The following is a 19,732-nucleotide window of genomic DNA, read 5'->3' as shown; positions in this document are numbered from 1 at the left end:
TTGTGGTTCCCATTAATCAACTTACCTATGTTATTATTTTAGAAACACGTGGGACCCATGACAAAATTGATTTTCCTAGGGGTAAGTCGAGTTCAAGTAGAGAGTAAAACAAAGAATTGAAATGGTAAAAAAAAATGCCCCTACAAGATACATTACCTGGATAAATTAAACAAAAAAGAACATGGATAAGTGCATTTACTCAGGAAAGTAGGTTCTAACAGGGCCTAATATTTTAGGTTTCCCTATTACCATTTTTCTTGTTTGTGTAGAATGCAAGCAAGAGTTATAGAGCATGTTCACACACTAGAGAGAGTAGTTGTTAAGTCACAAAGTAACCATGAAAGATAAGCTTATTATCATTTTTCATCGTTAACTTCGCTTAACATGCAAGCCACATTAGCTTTTTGGGAAGTTACTTACCCGGGTACTTACCTGGATAAGTGCTTTTACTTATGTTCTTTTATTTCCTAGGCAAATAAGAAAATGTAGTCATAAAAAGCCATTATTAAAAGGGGCACTTTTGTCCCATCTAAGTGTTGACAACCCTAGGTGGAAAAGTTCTTGCATGGGAGATGGGTAAGTGGATAAGTGACACATAGGGGAAATAAACTGTCCATAAGCCCTACATAAATCTAAGAAAAGAACATAGGTATTTTGGTCAATGAGAACTAAAACCTAATTAACCAAATTCCCCCTCTCAAAATCTAAAAAATGAATGAGATGTAAAATCTATAAGGACATTTGAAACTTTTCATAGTTCTGATAATAAAGTGAAACATTTCCACAGCTCAAGGGGTTTTTCAAATTGAAGTAACTTTAAAATAAGGGCTTCTAGCAGATAAAGGTAACTTTTTGCCCTTCATATCAATAAAAATTAATATTTTTATATATTAATCAAAATATGATAGCTTTTTTAGAAAAAAATCAAGAAATGGCAGCTGTTGCTTGTCTTCCTCCTCTTGTCTGTATTCTTGCGAATGGATAGTAAGATTACGGTCAAGTAATAATCGAAAATGCTCTTCACATCCCAAAAGCAAACTAGCGGTGGGGCGTCTCCGTTGTGACGTGGAGGAGGAGTCGAACTCTTCGTCTGCACAGAGCAAGACAATCAAGGGTCTTCCAGGTTTAGTATCGGAACTCGGAAGTAGTTTCAGAAAGATTGAGCCCTTCACTCGTGAGAACGCCGTGACGGAACGCCGGCGAGGCTTGGGCTGTACACGTGGAAAAACCCGGTGAGGCTTTGGCGGAACGTCGTGACGGCATTGGGTGGGGATGAGCCCTTCGCTCGTGTCCCGTTTTGCACACCAACATGGGCGGACAAGAAAAGAGAGAGAGGAATGAAAGGACAATGGATTCATAAGGAATGACTGGGATCTTATGATCCTCCGCCAAGCATTGCAGACTACGAATCCACAGTTCTCTGGCAAGCAATGGATTCATAAGGATGCCACAGCACCTCCGGAGGTTCTGTGAGTCTTTGGAGATGGACACTTGGACACGGCCGCTGGTTTAATTTATGGGACACGAAGAGCATTTTTGGGTATTACTTGTCGGAATCTTGTGATTCATTCGAATGAATACAGAGGCAAAGGAGGAAGACGAATATTTTTCCAAAAAAAGATATTTTATTTTAGTTAATATATAAAATTATAATTTTTTATTGATATTAAAGGCAAAAAGTTGCCTTTATATGCTATTCAAGAGGTTGTTGAAATCTAAAAGGCTTTGGAATGGACAAAATTTGAGGTAGCAAAATGATACACTCCTATAATTCAAGGGGGGGGGGGGGGGGTTTGGAATTTAAGAGACTTTCAGTGAATGACGGTGGTCGGTGGATTGCAATTTTTTCCGACAAACCTTTGATGCGTCAGTTTTTCAATTGCAGTCGAAGCCCAGAAAAACCAAACGAAACGCAGGCGGTGGGAGTATGGGACTGAGTTGAGGGGAAAACGGAGGAGTCGCAGAGAAAGCAAGGGGAAGATGGTGTATAATCATTGCGGTGGGTCCGCAAGACTTAGGGTGGGACCCATTAAAGGTGAAGGCATTTTTTTGTGGTGGATTGTAGTCTGCCGGTGACTCTCATTTTCATTTTCTTTATTTCTAAAATTTTCGACCCTTCTCTCTCTATATATTTTTATTTTGTTTTGTAAATTTTCAATCATACAATACAATACTCTCTCTCTCTCTCTCTCTCCTGATATAAAAAAAGATACCCTTTTCAACCTCAATTCTGGGTTTCAGAGTCCAGACTGCTAGCCCTTTCCTCCCTTTCTCGTTGAACCAGGTCTGTTGTTTTCTCTCTTTTTGTGCCAATTTACTGCATCTTTTTTCATATTTTCTCTTTTTTATTGGTTTTGCTTCTTTCTTTGAAGTAAAATCTGCATCTGCTTCTTTATTATTATTATTATTATTTTTTTCAGTTGTCTTTTATGAGTTCTGTATCTGCTTAAATGGAATTGCTTGAGTTTGATTTGGGTGGTATTGGATCTCTGATTTTTCAGGGCATTTCTGTGGATTTGATCATGGTGAGGTTTTAGGGCTTTAACTATTGAAACCGACGGCGTAGGGGTTTATCTTTTGTTTCTCACGTTTTTTGGCGGTGGCTGGGTATCGTGGAGTCGGGTTTCTCGGACTGGTAAAAGAGGGGAATTACTGTTATTTCTTATGGGTTCTGGTTGGTTGTTTTAGAGAGCTGAATCATCAGAGGGGAGAGGGGAATTGAGTTTTGCGCATATAAGGATTGAATCTTCCTCTTTTTCCCCATATTGTGGAGTTGAGTTTGAACCGTCGAGTTCATCTATGGTCTTCTTTTGTGCTAGAAGAATCTGGGTTTCTGCTACTTTCCTTGTTCACTAATCGTGTCTAAGTGGCGGTAGATTAGCCGAAGGTTGGGACTTTCTTCTCTGCATTAGGAATTTCGTTCTACAGATAATTGAGAATCAAAAGGAGGGAATTTTTTATCCTTTCGTTCAAGGGGAATGGTGTAATTGCCGGCCCATGAAGAAGTATCCTTGTTCGATTTGCAGAAGTTAAGCAGTTGGGCTACTTTGCTGGGTTCTAAAATATTGATTTTGGGGTAATAGTCATTGGTGGGGGAGAATGGAAGGAGAGAGCATTCCTGTGGGACGTACTGGGGTTTTGCATTTGGTAAACGAAACCAATCCTAAAGATCTCCAATGTGCAGAAATGGAAACCGATGATAATGGGGTTGGAACTCCCGGAGATGATGGCGAGTTGTTCTCATGCGAAAAAGACAAAGGAAGTAATGTTGTTTTCTCAAGGGAGGCACCACTGATGGGTAAGGATTTGAGAACATCTGGTGGTTGTAGCTGCAGTGCTAAGAAACTCAAGTCAAGGATGTCTGCAGCAGATTTTGATCTGTGCAAGGAGAAAAATGGGCATGACAAGAAGCTTAGTAGACAAGACAGGATTGAATTGGGCCGGATGTTTCAGAGTGCAGTGAGCTCTCATGATTGGGAGATTGCAGAAAGTCTGATTCTGTTGGCAGACCCTCAAACTCTCAATGATGCCTTGTGCATATCTTTGGATTCCATCTGGTTCTTGAGCACGCAACAAGAGCTACATGGTATAACAGGTTTGATCAAGAAGATCATTGCCAATGGTGCTTATGACTTTACAAGGGCAGCTCTGAGGACTTCATTTCTTGCTTCCTGTGTTTCTGCCTGTCAGAGCCGGACAATGAGTTTAGCAGATACAGTAACTATCATGGCCCAAAGGTAAATTTCTTTTTTTCACTTTCCAACCAATAAAATATCTCGTCTACCAAAGTCTGATTCTAATGTCACATCATTTGACTTGTTTGAGTTGATTTGTAAAGGTAAAATTTTATTTAAAAGGAAATGGCACCTTTCTTACAATTCAAAGTTTTCATTAATAGGATTGGCATCTCCTGAACCATCACTTATCAAGTCAAAATAGTAGTTCCAATAGTTTCAAAGCCCACATTTCTCCATACTTCCATACTGAGAATTTTCTTTTTCAACTTTTTCAGTCACTATATTTCCTCCAGCATAATTTTACCCCGGGGGGGGGGGGGGGGTGGAAACCACCACTGTAATGTAAAACCTGTTGAAGACAAAACCATAAAACAGGTCTTCCTATGAAAAGAATTTCCTTAAGACTATGTTTGGTTTGAAGGAAAAGGTGGGGAAAGGAAGGGAAAAATGAGAAAACCTATACAAGGTTTGTAAAGGCTTCCCAACCTTTCCCTTCCTTTTCCTACTTTTTCCTTCAAACCAAACACAGCCTAAGGGAGAGGTTTCTTATTTTGCTGTTGCATCAAATCTTGGCTTCAAATATCATTTGTTATTTATGTTTGCTGTTGGTGCAGGGTTGATCTTTAATATTATGTTGTCAGGTTGATTTTGGATTGTGATAGAAACAAAAATGCTGGACTGAAAAGGAAATGTGAAATCCATTACTTTTAGGATTTTGTAATTTGGCTCAAACAGGAAACTCCACTAGATCAGAAAGTAGTGGACCTCGACTCAAGTTGTATTTCCTCCATTTTAAAAGATTTTGGAATCTATCTGAAGGGGGTAGGAGGTTTAGTCATTTAAAATTTCCTGATTTTGTAACGAGTTTGTTTTGTTTCCTTTCCATCTCAAAGTCCCAGAACAACCTTAATGAATTACTTTAAAGTTTAAATACTGAACTTTGTTCTATAGTTTGCAATGTTATACTACCAATATAAGTCTGCAATCAGTTTCTTTGCTCCAATTGGTATGTGTATTTTCAAAATTCACAGGGTAGATGAACCAACATGTTTTCCCTTTTCTTCTTTATCAGGTTGCAGGAACGCCTCCAGGAATGCCATGGAGATGAGGTTTTGAAGGCAGAAGCTGGAGCTAAGGTCCAAAAATTTACAGAATGGGCTCTAAAATGTATAGGCTTCTACTCCCGTTGTCAGGGAAACAGGGATAAAGTAAATCAAAGTTCAGCTGTTGAGATCCAACTCCAGTTGTCAGCATTCAAAACATTTCTAGATCTTGCTGGTAACCAGCTTACAGGAAAGGATTTTACAGAGGCTTTTGATGCGGCATGCTTTCCCCTCACTCTCTTCTCTAGTTCATTTGACCCTGGTTGGGCATCTGGTATTTCTGCTACTGCAATTCAGGGGTTGCTGGGAATGTTGGTAGAAGGTGGTGCAGACAATGTCAACCAGTGTTTTCTTGAAGCATCACGTTTTGGGAGCACAGAGCTTGTTCGCATCCTATTGCAGGTAATCTAACTGTTTGAATTATGGGACAGTATCTAGTTCTTTAATTATCTACCTTTTAGTATCTTGGGGGTAGGGGTGGATTTGAGCTGAGCCAAGCCGAATAGTACCAGGCTCGAGCTCGAGCTTGAGCTCAGTTCGAGCCAGAACCTTGAGCTCGAGCTCGGCTCGAGTCAAAAGTTCATAAGCTCGAGCTCGGCTCGGCTCATTTTATATTTTATAAAAATATTTATTATATATTTCATTATAAAAATTATATATAAAAATTTTATTTTATATTTAAAAATTAAGAATTATAATATTTTTATTGTATATATATTATTTTCTATAATTTTATTATATATATTATATATATATATATTATATTATATATATTTGAGCCGACTCGTGAGCCTCACGAGCCAAGCTCTAGTAGGCTCAAGCTCGGCTCATCTATTAATCGAGCTTGGCTGAAACCGAGCTGAGCCCAGCTTTTCACGAGCCGAGCTTGAGCAGCTCGTGAAAAGCTCGGCTCGTTGCCACCCCTACTTGGGGGTACATAACAATTTGCTCAGTACCTTTTTACTTTTATTTGATGAGGTCTATGCCGTATAGAGTAGTTGGTTAAAAATGACAGAATTTGAAGATTGTGGTAGCACATTGCAGTTGGATGACTTGGCTTTGTCATTGAGCTTGTCTTATCTAGGAGATGTCTGCCAGAACATATGATTGAATCATCTGATTTATTACATGAACCATTTTTTTGGTGAATCTATGTGATATATTAGCCAAACCACAAAACAATTAATCCAACACAACTGGCTAAAGTTAAGTTTTACGGTCTAAAAAGGAAACTGATTGACAATTGGAGATCAAAAATATCCTATTATCCTAACAATAACCTTATTTGTCAGCTAATTTGCTATGAGTTACTTTGGGGAGTGTGCAAAAAATTGACCTCATCTATCTGTGTCTTTAATCAGCATTATAATGTTGATGATGGAGTTGATCTACCATGATTTCTCTTTTTGAAGTTGGTGATTTTAATAACTCCCAGTGAATAGATATTTAACCTCTTTTTGTTGGAGTGGTTAAAATTTGGCTGATGCTGACTTCCTTGGTGGAACCGTTTAATGGTTGACCCTAATCCCCTCATTCCCCCTGGCTTGGTCCCTGGAGCATGTGGAACATTTTCCATTGTTGTTAGGTATGGCCACTTCAAAATATCCTGTTTTGAAGGGCCTCCAAAGAAAATAAAACATAGTAAAACCATATACCTTATTTTTTGAATAACTGTTACAAAAATAACCTTTGTATGAATACTTCTAACTTCTAAGACAAAGTATCACTTATTAGTATATGGCTCAACAAAGTGTAATGTCTCACACAATGTTTAAAAATACAAAGGTGTGAGGTTAGATTCTAGGACCTTCAGATGCAGGCAAAGACTTTGACAAACATGAAGGTGACATAAGTAAAAACATAGGAATATATTAGAGGAGTAAACATAGGAATGCACTAGAGGAGTATATATATTTTACAGGAAGAGCATATAATTGCATACATGATCATATAAATAAGGGACATTAACCTTTGAAATGCTTTAAATGTAGAATAATTCTTCAAATTGTTTTAAATATAATGAAGCATAGATACAAGCCTGTATGCACACACTAAGAAAGGTATTTCAGATTGTAAACAATGTGCATTCTACTTTCATGTATGAGCCTCAAGGTTTTGACTTTTGAGGCATTTTTCCTTGACCCTTGCCTCAAGGCATAAGCATCATATGTCCTTTAAAACTGTGAACACCTGACCAACAGAATCTTTAAACGGTTGAGTTTAACTAGAGTAGGGTAGTCTAGTGGTCATATTCTAAGTTCTTACAAAATCTTCTGGTTAACTTATTTAGGGGAATGCTTTCTGGAGGACAAGTTTTTTGTGAGATATTGAAAGAATGCCTATATTGATTTGATCTTAGCCACTTAGAGATTCCAGCCCTAGTGGAATTATTTATTTATTTTATGGAATCTGTTATCCTTCTCATTGTGTCGGAACATTTGAATATTGAATGGGCTGAAGTTTGATCAGTTTAGAAGCTAATGGGGACTAATCTTTTCTCTGTTTTTTGCTTATAGAGCATGTATAATGGTTCTTTCTTGCCAACCATATAAAGTTTGATATTGAATTGAGTTAGTTTTATTTTCTTTTTTCTTACTGTCCTTTTTTTGATCGGTAACATGATTTTATTGCTTAATTAAAGAAAGAAAATATATACAGAGATGCCAAGCATCCCCTACATTAGACCAACCCAGGTCGCACACCCCAGTTGGTTTTTGGTCATTGAGATTAAATCATTAAGTTACCTCATTATTTTCCATCACTCCCCAAAACAAGTTCCCTCTATGGCTCTATCCACCCTCTATTTAGTCAATGCATTGGCAGATTTGTGAGTCCAATTATAGCTGATAATCAGATTCCTTGCCACCTGTCTCAGCTCTCTCATGGCATTCTTATGTTGCCACAGAACCACAACATCATTGGTAAGCCAGATGATGACCACTTTGTCCTCCTTTCTTACCTTTCATTTTCCTTTGTCTTTTAGACTGGTAGGCAAGCTGGCATTACCCTCTCATCTCTCCTGTGCTATGTCCTCTGCTTAACAGTTTCATGGGTTCTGAATGGCCTATTCTCTTTCCTCAAAGATTATTTGTTGAATAAATCTCCATTTCTTCTGTTATTAAACATTTTCCTATTTTAGTTTGCAATTTCTATTAGAGTGGCCTTGGAGGAATGTGCCCAATGTTGATGGGCAAAGCCCTTTGAAGACAAAATGCAAGTTCAATTTAGTAAACACTGCCCCATCGCACAGAAAAAAAAGAAGGAAAATAAGAGAAGCAAAAATCTGATCAAGTTGAAGTATCTGTTTTTTTTTTTTTTTTCTCAGAAGGATAAATGGAAGCCAAATTACAAATTATGGAAGAAGGCACAAATAAAAGAGGACAGAGATCAATATGCTACATAACATTATGGGGCAGAAGACAATATGTGAGAAGGATATGAAAATCTCTAGTATTTTTTAGAGCATGCAATGCAAATGAGAGTGTTGGGAAGCTATGCTGCATGGACCAAGTGTTGGGCAGTTAAGAAGCATATCCAAAAAATGAATGTGGCAAGAATGTGTATGCTGAGGTTGATGAATGGGAAAACTAGAAAGGATAGGATCAGAAATGTAGTCATTGGAAGGCACCTAGGCGTAGCTCCAATAGGTGATAAAACGAGAGAAAGTAGACTAATATGGTTTGTTCACATGCATAGAGGACCATCAGTGGCACCTGTAAGAAGTGATATCTTGCAAGTTGAAGGAGCTAGAAGTGCTAGGGTAGATAAAAAAAGACATGGGTTGAAGTAATAAGAAATGATTTTAAATGCCCATAATTTGACAATGTATATGGCGTTAAACAGTACAGAATGGCAAAACGGGATTCATGTAGCCAACCCCATATAGTTGGGATGCTTGGATGATGATGATGATACAGTGTAAATGAGAGCTCTAGGGCTTGTGCTGCTTCTTGTATTTTCTTTTGATACCTTAGGGTTGATTATTTGAGTTGAAGCAATGGTGCTAATGCTCTAGCATGTATCAGTGTTTTAAAAAGCATTGGAGACATTTACCTGGAGGTGCACCTTCCTTTTATGTTTGGGGCTGTTGGTATTTTCTGCAACTGTTGTCTTCTCATGGTCTCTTGTGCAGAAATAGGTTTTCTGTGTACCATTGTACACATGCAAGATAGAAGAGCTCGGCACCTTTTTTTTTCCTCTTCTTCTTCCTATTCAGGAGTTCTGTTCTGCCCCTTTGTCATTTCGACTAAATGGCTGAACTAAATGACTTATTTTTCCTTTTAGTGAACAAGTTGTTAACTAGGTTGCGACTTTTTCTGGGGTTTGTTTGTTTTTTTTTTTTCTGTACAACATCTCATTGCACAGGAACTTTAATATTAATACATAATACTTTATTTAAAAAAAGTTGTTAAGTAGGTTGTGAGATCCTTAATGGCTGAATGGAAGACTGGGCTGAATACTGTCGCTGAATATTTTATTGTTGATCAGTTTATCCACTACAAGGCAAAGCAACAAGTCATTCAGTTGGAAGGAAGAAAGATCAGGCTGGTGATAAACGAGGAAGTGAGAGGAAGCAACAGGGGGAGACAGAGGACAGTAGTTTGCAAAATAAGGTTTGTAATAGGAGGATCTCAGGGTTAGGCCAGGAGACAGGAGTAAAGAATAAGGAGCTGTTAGCAGAGATGGGGTTTGAAACAGTAGGTTCAGGAGAGGTAGTTGGAGAAAAGGAAGCAGAGGGGGGGCCTGAGAAAGGAAGGGATGAGGTAATTGAAAAAAGGAAGTTGGAGATGAGTAAGATAGTTGACTGAGAGGTTACAGTAGGGAAATCTCTAGGGCTATTTTTTCTGGGGCGAGAAGGTTTCACCAGAATTGCTTTTGAACAATTTGAAAAAAATAAAAAAGAAGGGAGAGGCACAAAAAGAGAAGAAAGCAAAAAAGGAAAAAAGCTGGAATGAAGAGGGAGCGGGGAGGAGGACCAAACCGCAGCAGAAGAGTGATTGCAATGTTTGGAATTGCAGCCAAGTCGAACTGCAGAAGAGTTCTATTTGCAGAAGAGTTCTATTTGCAATGTTTTGAATTGTTGCCAGTTTGTGATTTGGGGGGGGGGGGGAAGGAGGACTAAGTCTAAGCAGAAGGGTGACTGCAGTGTTTTGTAATGTAGCCAAGTTGAGAGGAGGGATGAGGAGGAATCTGTTGAGTTGGAATGTTTGTAAGGTTGGGGGGTTAAGGAAGAGAAAGGGCGAGAAATTGGTGGTAGAGGAGAAGGAATGAAGGATTGAGATGAGCAAGATGATCTGTTTGAAGAAGATGGTTAAGATGCTGTGTTTGGGAGCTTTACTTTGTTCCCTCTTAATTTTTGTGCTCTTGTTCTTTTTTTTTTTTTTTCTGTATGTTGGTCGGGTGTTATCTTAACACCTGGAAGGCACTTGTATTTGACTTGGTCTTTTATTTTTAATAAAATTTTCTTTCTGCCTTTGAAAAAAAAAATCAGTAGAGTAAATTCAGCCATTATGAAATGGCTCCCAAGTGTTTGTGTATTTCTTTTTGGGTTTCTGTTGACATTATTGTTTTATTGACAATTTGTACATTAGTTGTTATTTTTCACTTGATTGGATTTATATATTTGAGAACATAGCTTTATGCCTCACACCTTAATATATTGGAATATCTAGCATGGTGCCTTTGTGTTTAAAACATAGGCAGCTACTAATTACCCAAGTAAATCATCTAATGGAGCTTAACATACACTTGTTCATTTAGTCATGAATATTGCATCCTCTTACATTTTAGCAGACTTAGATAAATGAAGAGCTTTCATTTCATTACAAGCCTCTAAAACTGTAGGAAAATGGATATCTTTAGTAGGAGCTTTCTCTAAATAAGGGAAACTGAGAAATAATTAGATATTTATAGTTACTATTTCCAAAACTCCAAGGGATAGTAAAATAGAGGGCATGATTTAAGTGTAATGGGTGAACCAATAATTTGTAGGGCCAGTGGTCTTCCTCAGCAATTAGTATCACAACAGCGAGTTCCTTTAAGAAAAGTATTAGGTTGATAACTGCCTGCTTTATTTGGTTGATGTTAAATCGATTTGAGTCTCATAGATGCTTTTTAATCTGCTAAACTGAATGTTTTAATCATCTCATGGCAGTTAGTTTGATTCATTTACTTTGGATATCTTGTTGGGACATCCAAGAATTTTCTATTTCCATGTGACTTGCCTTTCCTTGCTTAGTTATAACTTTGGTTGACAGGCAGAACAAATGGGATAAACATAGAAAAATAGATAGAATAAAAGGATATTTAAGTGAATTTTCCATGATATCCATGCTGCTTGATAGTGGTTCTCTAAGGTCATTATTCGTCATTGTTTCTCCATTTTATTGACTACCTTAAGCCCCCCACCCCACACACACACACAAAAAAAAGGGAAAAAATGTTTTATGATGTTGACTTGTTTTACTGGAGTTGGGATCTCCTGCCAACATAACACATTTCAACACCCTTCCAACATGATTTGATGCAACACATTTCACCATTTAACTGGGACCCACCATAAAACTAGGACCCACTATGTATGAGATGTGTGGCGTCAGATCATCTTAAGAGGGTGTTGGAACATATTTTGTTGGCAGGTAATCTGGACTCGTTTTCTGTGTCATTCACTTCTGTAAAAGCCGTTGGCCACCCAACTTTTTATGAGACTGAACATATCACGAACTGTATTCATGGCATGCATTGCCAAACAATAGTCTTATTCTGTAATCTTGGAGAGTCCAGGTCAATCTCTGCAATCAATAGTGAAGTTGAAGCATATATTATTGTATGTATGATACGGAAAAAAAGATAAAGTTGTAGAACTGGAAAGGTCTTGTTTTTCTTACATGTTATGCAGTTGAACACAAATTTTCAAATATGGTACAACTTTCAAATCAATCTGCTTTGACTTGTCTCTCTCTTATCTCTCACATTTTTTTTTTCCTGTGCAATTGGCGACCATGGGTTAATCTGTTTAGATAGCTCAAAGGAACAGCTTAGATGTGGATGTTGACCTGGCTCTGGGCTTTGCTTCTCACTACTGTAAGATAGGAACCATGGAATGCCTTGTGGAAGAGGGTAACGCTATTGCTTTCTTGGGTCCCTTAATGAGGGCTGCAGAGAGGGGATGCATGCAGGTTGTTCAATGGTTTGTCCAAAGGGGCTGCCGGGACATGGAGCTTTGCCTTGCACTCACTGCAGCCACCTCCAGTAGTCAAGTAGAAATTGCTGCCTACCTTCTCCCTTATGTGCCCCAGCATGTCCTTGCTGCTCTCAGCATAGAGATTCTCAAAGCTGCTGGCGAGCGAAGCGGTGGATCACTTGATGGTGTTGCGTTCTTATTGCATTCTAACTTTCTGGGTGACCCAGCTGCAACATATGCTGTTGCAGACAGCATTGCAAGATCTGAAGATGAAGCTGTAGCTCCAGATCTGAAGGCCTTCCTGCAGGAGCATTGGTCCGAGGCAGCATTCTTAGATGGGTTGAGACATGAGCAGGATCACTATGTGAATGTGACGAGAATTTTGAAGTGGGGTGGGTCTCCCCTGTGTCTGAGGGATCTCCCAGGCCCATTGAAGGTAGCCATCACATACTTGCCTCTGTACAGGGAGTGTTTTGCAATGGGTGGATGCTTGTTTTCACAGCGGTTAAGGGGCCAACTTGTGGAAGCCGCAAGAAGGCTTAGCGGCAGGCCCGTAGATGAGGCAAGCCAGGGGAGAGAGCTCCTGGCTGTTTTGGAGCATCATCTACCTCCATTTTTGCTCGGCTCACCCAGTGTTGTTTAATGCATGACTTATTCTCATAAGTGTTCCTCTCTCCCAGTATATAGATATGCCATGGAATAATAATGGTAATAATATTTAGCAAGTAGCAGGTTTTAGTGTGACAAGCTAGAAAGTGGTCAGATTCTTCTGAGTTCTGGCCATATGATTAGTTGTTATCATGATCTTAACATCTGTTACTTGTGCTATCCTCATTTTGTAAGCCTGGAAAAAAAATATATATGTATGATGAGGTTATGCTCAGCTTTATTAGATATATTATGAGGGGATCTCAATGCATTCCACTGAGATGAGACCTTGCTTGGGTTGGGGTGGAAAAATTGGAAATTGAGTTGGTTAAATTGAATCTAATGAGAACAGTTTTGTATTGGAAAACGATGTGTTGATATGCCAATACAAGGTAAAATGGTGAAATCTACTGGAATGCATTGATATGCCAACTTGTTGATAAAAATTGAGCTCAACTTACTGGTATGATTAAATTGACCTTTGAGTCTTAGACATTTGACCTGAAAGATTAGGCCCCAAATATTTCTACCAAGTGCCAACAATTTTCTGAAAAATCTCATCCATCCACTAAAATTTCAGTCTATTGAAATTGCATTAACAGAGCTATAAGTTCTGGGCGGTGTGTCAAACCTACAATTGGTCTGTCAAACTCTTTACAGGTGACCCAGCCTGTCTGCATGGTCTGTTCTTTTTGGGCAGGCTGCAATCTGCATGGTGTTTTTAAGTGTCAGACCATTAAAAAAATACCCATACTATATATTGGCCGGATGAAGGAAAAAAGAGACCTCTCTCTCTCTCGCCAACTATAACCCCCGTTCACTATCTCTATCCATCTTCCATCCTTTTATGTGGTGTTGGTGTCAACTCCCGTTAAGGTTCAAACTTCAATGTATCGAGTATTGACCCTATTGTATCTGTATTGTACGATACGCTTTGGTTTTCAGGGTCACATAAGTGCCAAATAGTGACATTTAGGTCTTTTAAATAGGTCTAAATCATTGGTGATTCAACTAGTTGAACTGTTTAAATTATCACGTGGACTCTATTTTCGGCCCAGGTACTTGAACCGTCAATCGATTTGACCATGTGTTGCATATAAAGGGGATGCTTGGAACTGTATCCGTTTTTCAAAAAAATGGTGTCACGTCCGATTCACATAGTCATTTCAACAAATGCCCATTGATGTAGCGCAATCCGATCATTCCTACCTGGCGCTCACGTGGCTCCTGAGAGGTACTTGAGACGAGAGGAAAGAGGAAGAACTCCCGGGGGTTTTCCGGCGGGAACACTCCGATGCTTAAGTTAGTATTGTGTGCAAGAAGCAGAAGGAAAACGAAGGCTAAGAGTGCAGGTTGCGCAGGTGACTCGAAGATACCTTGTTCCTTGAGAATAAGCTCCTTATAACTGAATTCCATTGCTTCAGGCCCTCTGACTTCTGATAGGGAAGGTATAACCGCCACTGTCAGTCTGCCACAGCCGTTACAGGCAGGGCTGAGGTGGCACGCGCGGGGCCATTGTTGCAGGGTACGTGTCTGTCAGGTGTAGGACACCTTTCTAAAGGTGGCAGGCGCGACGAGGGGGACATGCCTGCTGTCCACAGATTTGTCGGGTACGGCGGTCGAGCAGGAAGCCCTCCTGTGGTATACCGAACTGCTCTCCCGCGAATTACCCTGAGCCGGGCTGTCCTTTGAGTGACGGGTCGCCTGTAGCCAGTTATGCTGAGCTAGCTGACCCGAAGTGTTTGTGCCTCGGGGTGTCTGGAAAAGGATCGGTGCGTTCTTGCCTGGGAGTGGCCCGATGTCCATTGGGAGGAGCTCGGGTCTTAAAAGGGGTTAGGGCATCCCGAACTCGGGACCCCCCGAAGTGCCTTAACCCCGGGGAGGAGGTGCGGGTAAGGCAGCTTCCGGCGAGTAGTTTACCTGTCGAGTTGCCGTGCTGAACTCGGTGGGACTTTCCCCCCGAGTTGTGCTCACGCTCGTTGCACTGTCATGCTGAGTCACTGTTTGAGCAAGGTCACGCCCACGTGTACCTATGCTACGAGGTCGGGCCAAATCCCGAGCTTCCCCTTTTCAATTTGTTTCTTCCTTTTAGTTCGGTATGTCGTCTAGTGTAGACAATCTCATTGACGAGCCCGAGGTAGGTACCTCGGCTCGGGGTGTCTCCTCTGCTGCCCAGCCATCCGAAGTACGGGTGGCTTCAGGTCATTTGGCGTCCACCTCCCACCGAGGTCGGGAACCAGATCAGTTCGGGCCTTCCATAATAACTTCGGAGAGGCTTCAGGACCTCATACAGAGGTTCCGCCTCCCTGAGGAATACTCATATAGTCTTCCCACCGACAACTTCCCATGGGAGCACGGTCCCAACGAGATCGTGATTTTCAAGGAACAACTGGTAGCCGGGCTCCGAATTCCTCTTCACCCTCTGATCGTTGAGGTGTTGGTGCACTTCAACATCACCCTAGACCAACTCCACCCAATCTCCATACGAAATGTGGTGGGGTCCATCTCTCTTTGCTTCGATCGCTCCCTTTCTATAGATTTAGATGTTCTCAGTACAATTTTGGCTATAAAGAAGAGCGCTTCGGGCGCTCTCCCCGGGTATAGGCGGTCCTATTACCTATCCCCCCGCCCGGGTTTCAAACTCATGCACAAGCTCCCGAGAAAAGTCCCAGCTTGGAAGCGGGACTACTTCGTAGTCCGGAGCAGTACGGGGTGGCCCTTCCCCACCGATTGGAGGATAGCTGTTTAAGACCCTTGTGTCATCCTAGATGGGAAGACCAAGAAGGAGCTCCAGTCACTGGCTCAACTCGGGTTGGATTATAAAGACTTTACTTCTGAGGAGAAGCTCGTCCAAGCGAGCTTGAGCCCGGGTAGGTTTTCCCCACTTCGACTTTTCGTTCATATATTTTTTTTGGGTTGTTGATGTCGTGTTTCACTGCAGGTCCCATGGAGACGGAGAAAATAGACAACCAGAAGCTCTTCCACCAAATGAAGAAGAAGAAACGCGTAGCCAAGAAGGCGCGCGTTGGGTCCCTGCAAGCTTCAGCCGAGCCCCAACCTCCGCAGACTTCTTTCTCGGGGCCCGAGGTGGTAGCCGCACCCGTCATCGACTTGGAAGAAGGGGCCATGCCTAAGGGGCCTGAGGTGATGGCGGAACCTGCCGTTAAGCCCACCGAGCCTGCTGCCAAGCCCACCAGACTTGCTAGAGAAAGCGCTGCCGAGGCCAACACTGCTGCTGCCGGGGCTCATCCTGCCGAAGCTGCCGCCGAGGCCTCTGAGAGTTCCACTCGCGATGTGGAGATGATGGCTTCCAGCTCGAAGGGTCAAGGGAGCCAAACCATCCTGAACCCCCAGTGTAGCCTGAAGAAGAGTAAGTTGGCTGCATACTCGGGGGAGGTCAGCAAGTGGGCCGAACTCACTCCTGGTCAGCTCGGCGCCCGAGCTGCCACTCATACTATGGTGGTGAGTCCCCCTTCTTTTTCTTTTTATTTCTCTCCTTTTTTTTTGTCGGTTCCCTCTTAACCGGTTCTCTCTTTTGCAGGTGAACTCCGCCATTCGCACCTTGACCCTCCAATCAGATCGGCATCTGAGGCGGGCTCGGGAGGTTGAGAAATCATCTCGCGCAATCCATACTAAGTTGAGGGCAGCTCGTTGTCAGGTTCACCGCCTGGAGAGTGACGCCTCGGTTCAAAAGAGCTTCATCGAGATGTTAATGTCAGAGAAGGGGGAGCTGGCTCGAGACAAAGACAAGTTGAGGGCCAAGGTGAACGGCCTCAAGGTCGGTCAGGAGGCCTTAGGGCTCGAGGTGAGCAGCCTCAAGGCTGAGCGGATGCCCTGAAGCTCGAGGTACAAGGCCTCAAGGAGGCAAAGGGGAAGCTGGAGCATGAAGTGGAGGACATAAGGGAGAAGACTGCGATCTTCGAGGGTGCTCTCGAGGAGGCCAAGACTTAGGCCATCATTGACTACGTCAACTCTTCGAGATTCGACCACGTGATGACGAAGGCCTATCGTAAGGGCTTCAAGCTCAGTCGGTGGCTGATTAGGCACCTCTACCCCGAGCTGGACACGAGCGCCATCACTACTTCGCGGATTACTGGCGACATCGTGCGTCAGTCAAAAGATGACCCCAATTCTGAGGATGAGGGCGCCGAAGATGGAGCAGAGAATGCCGGTCCAGATATTGTCCCCGAGGGGGTCCTTAATAGAGGCGGCGAGCCCCTGAAGTAGTTTGCTCTTTATATTTGTAACTTAATCTTTTCCCTTTCTGAACTGCGAATGTACTATCCTGAGCCTTTGAGCTCGGGTAAAAATTCTTGTACATGAACTCTCTTTTTAATGAAATATAGTTTCTTTCGAGTATCTCTGAGTGCAAAAATACTTCTAAGTGTGAGTGGAAGTTGAGTAGGGCCTCTCTGACTTTGGCTAAGTAGGCGGTCATGGTTGGCTCGCGAGCTTCGTATTCGCCGGTGACCTGGTTGACCACAAGCTGGGAGTCGCTGCAGATAACAATGTGCTTGGCTTTTACATCTTTGGCTAGAGCTAGTCCAGCTATCAACGGCTCGTACTCCGCTTCATTGTTAGATGTCGCGAACCCGAAGCATAGCGCGTACTCCAGTTTCGTGCCACTTGGGCCGTGCAGAACTATTCCTGCTCCGCTGCCCTGTTGGTTCGAGGAGCCATCCACGTGAAGGATCCAAGGCTCCTCATCCCAGCTCGGGCTTGGCTGAACTAGGAGAGATGCCACACTGGTTGCTACCTTACGGGGCTCGGACTCAATCGGCCTGGGAGCTTCGGGCTCACCCGAGTTGGGAGCCACGTGCTCAACCGGCCTGGGGGCTTCAGAGCTGAACGTGCACTCGGCGATGAAATCTGCTAAGGCTTGGGCCTTAATGGCAGTTCGCAGCTTGTATTGGAGATCGTACTTGTTGAGCTCAACGACCCACTTTGTTAGCCGATCAGAGACCTCGGGTTTAAGTAAGACTTGCCTCAGAGGTTTGTCAGTGAGAATGATAACAGTGTGAGCCTGGAAGTACGGGCGGAGCTTCCGAGCTGCAATTACCAATGCATATGCTAGCTTTTCTATCTCTAGGTATCTCATCTCTGCTCCCTACAATACCTTACTGACATAATAGATGGGTCGTTGAACCCGATCTACTTCTTTTATTAGTACCGAACTGACCACTTCGTCGCTTGCCGAGAGGTACAGTCCTAAAACATCACCCTCCTCAGGCCGGGTTAAGATCGACACACTAGCGAGGTATTTCTTGAGCTCATCAAACGCGAACTGACAGTCTTGGGTCCACTCGAACCCTTTGCTCTTGATTGCCTTAAAGAATGGCAGACAGCGGTCTGCGGATTTGGACATGAAGCGGCTCAGGGCGGCTATAAGGCCATTCAACCTCTGAACCTCCTTCAACTTTCGGGGTGGTCTCATATCTAAAATGGCCTTAATCTTATCCGGGTTGGCTTCAATGCCGCGCCAGTTAACGATGTATCCTAGGAATTTGCCCGAGGTCACACCGAACACACACTTGTTTGGGTTCAATCTCATATTAAACTTACGCAAAATTTCAAAAACAGAATGCAAGTCTTGTATTAATTCATGTGAGAATTGAGTTTTGACGACCATGTCATCTACATAGCATTCTACTTTTCTGCCGATTATCGGCGCAAACAATTTATTTACAAGCCTTTGAAAGGTTGCCCCTGTGTTTTTCAAACCGAAGGGCATAACCTTGTAATAGTACAGGCCGAATTCCGTGATGAAGGCAGTCTTTTCTTCGTCCGCCAGGTCCATCTTGATTTGGTTATAGCTCGAATAGGCGTCCAAGAAACTGAGCAACTCATGCCCTGAGGTCGTGTCCACCAAACGGTCAATTCTGGGGAGCAGGAAGCAGTCTTTTGGGCATGCCCGGTTCAGGTCGGTGTAGTCGACGCACATGCGCCACTTGCCGTTGGCTTTCTTTACTAGGACGGGGTTGGCTACACTGCTCGGGTAGTGGACTTCTCTTATGAAGTCAGTTGCGAGGAGCTTCTCGACCTCCTCGTCGACCGCTTTCCACCGCTCCGGGGCTAGGTTGCGTTTCTTCTGTCTAACGGGCCTAACTACAAGGTTAGGCCGCGGACATCTCTGCCGCGGACCATGCAAAAATATCTAAATTTTGAAGTAAGAAGCTTACCAGTTCGGATCGTAGGGGCTCCTGGATGGAAGCGCCGATCTGAAGTGTTTGAGCTGGGTCTGCTGCCGAGGTCGGGACCGCGACTGTTTCTTCCGTGGGCGCGGGTTGCTCTTCACCTTGCTCCGTGGGCCGCTCCAGTTCGAGGGCATCGGCCACCTTGGTTTTCCCCTTCAGGGCGGCAACATAGCAGTTGCGGGACTCGAGCTGGTCGCCCCACGCTACTCCCACACCGAAGTCTGTTGGGAACTTCATAGCCAAATGGTAAGTGGAGACCACCGCCTGTAGGACATGGGTGATCGGTCGACCTATTATGGCATTGTAGGGGGAGGGGGTCGCGACCACCAGGAAGTTGTGTTCGAATCTGACCACACAAGGCCATGTGCCGACCTCTACAGGTACTGTTACTTTCCCAAGGGGACGGACTTCTTCTCCGCTGAAGCCCACCAGAGGGGTGTCTATAGGTTTTAGGTCGCTTCTCTACAACTGAAGCTGGTCGAACATAGCTTTGAAAAGGATGTCGGCTGAGCTGCCTGAGTCAACGAGTACGCACCTGACCTCGAAGTCGTTGATTTTTAGCTTTATTACGAGCGCATCATCGTGGGGGTAGTGGACCCCTTACGCATCATCTTCTATGAAGAAAATTGGGTCTCCTGTCTTCGGCCACTTTGGGGGGTTTCGCTCTTCTCAGGTGGCCTCACGAACTGACGTTTGAGCTGCTGCTGAAGTGCAACCCGCAACGATCGAACCTCCCACTATCATGTGGATGGTCCCCGAACTGGCCTCTCCTCCGGAGGCTGCCTCTGTGGTTGTTCGGCCGACATGCTGTTGGACTCGGGAGCATCCTTACTTTTCTCCCCTTGCCGACCCGCTCTATTACTATTG

General features: G+C 43.0%; 1 protein-coding gene across 2 annotated transcripts; it reads left to right on the top strand.

The window, feature by feature from the left end:
- The first annotated feature begins 1,818 nt into the window (after window positions 1-1,818).
- On the top strand, window positions 1,819-12,906 carry LOC104593374 (ankyrin repeat protein SKIP35-like). Of its 2 annotated transcripts, none has more exons than XM_010253147.3 (4): window positions 1,819-2,035; window positions 2,502-3,737; window positions 4,810-5,242; window positions 11,860-12,906. In XM_010253147.3, the coding sequence occupies exons 2-4, from the start codon at window positions 3,100-3,102 to the stop codon at window positions 12,664-12,666; spliced, it is 1,878 nt and encodes a 625-aa protein (XP_010251449.1). In that variant the 5' UTR covers window positions 1,819-2,035; window positions 2,502-3,099; the 3' UTR covers window positions 12,667-12,906. The 2 variants fall into 2 exon arrangements, with proteins under 2 accessions (XP_010251449.1, XP_010251448.1); XM_010253146.3 differs by lacking the exon at window positions 1,819-2,035 and adding an exon at window positions 2,062-2,284.
- Window positions 12,907-19,732: the final 6,826 nt, after the last annotated feature.

This window comes from Nelumbo nucifera, chromosome 7 (genome assembly GCF_055504915.1).
Source record: "Nelumbo nucifera cultivar China Antique chromosome 7, China Antique-T2T, whole genome shotgun sequence".
Taxonomy (NCBI): Eukaryota; Viridiplantae; Streptophyta; class Magnoliopsida; order Proteales; family Nelumbonaceae; genus Nelumbo; species Nelumbo nucifera.
This window is presented reverse-complemented; position numbering and strand designations above follow the sequence as displayed.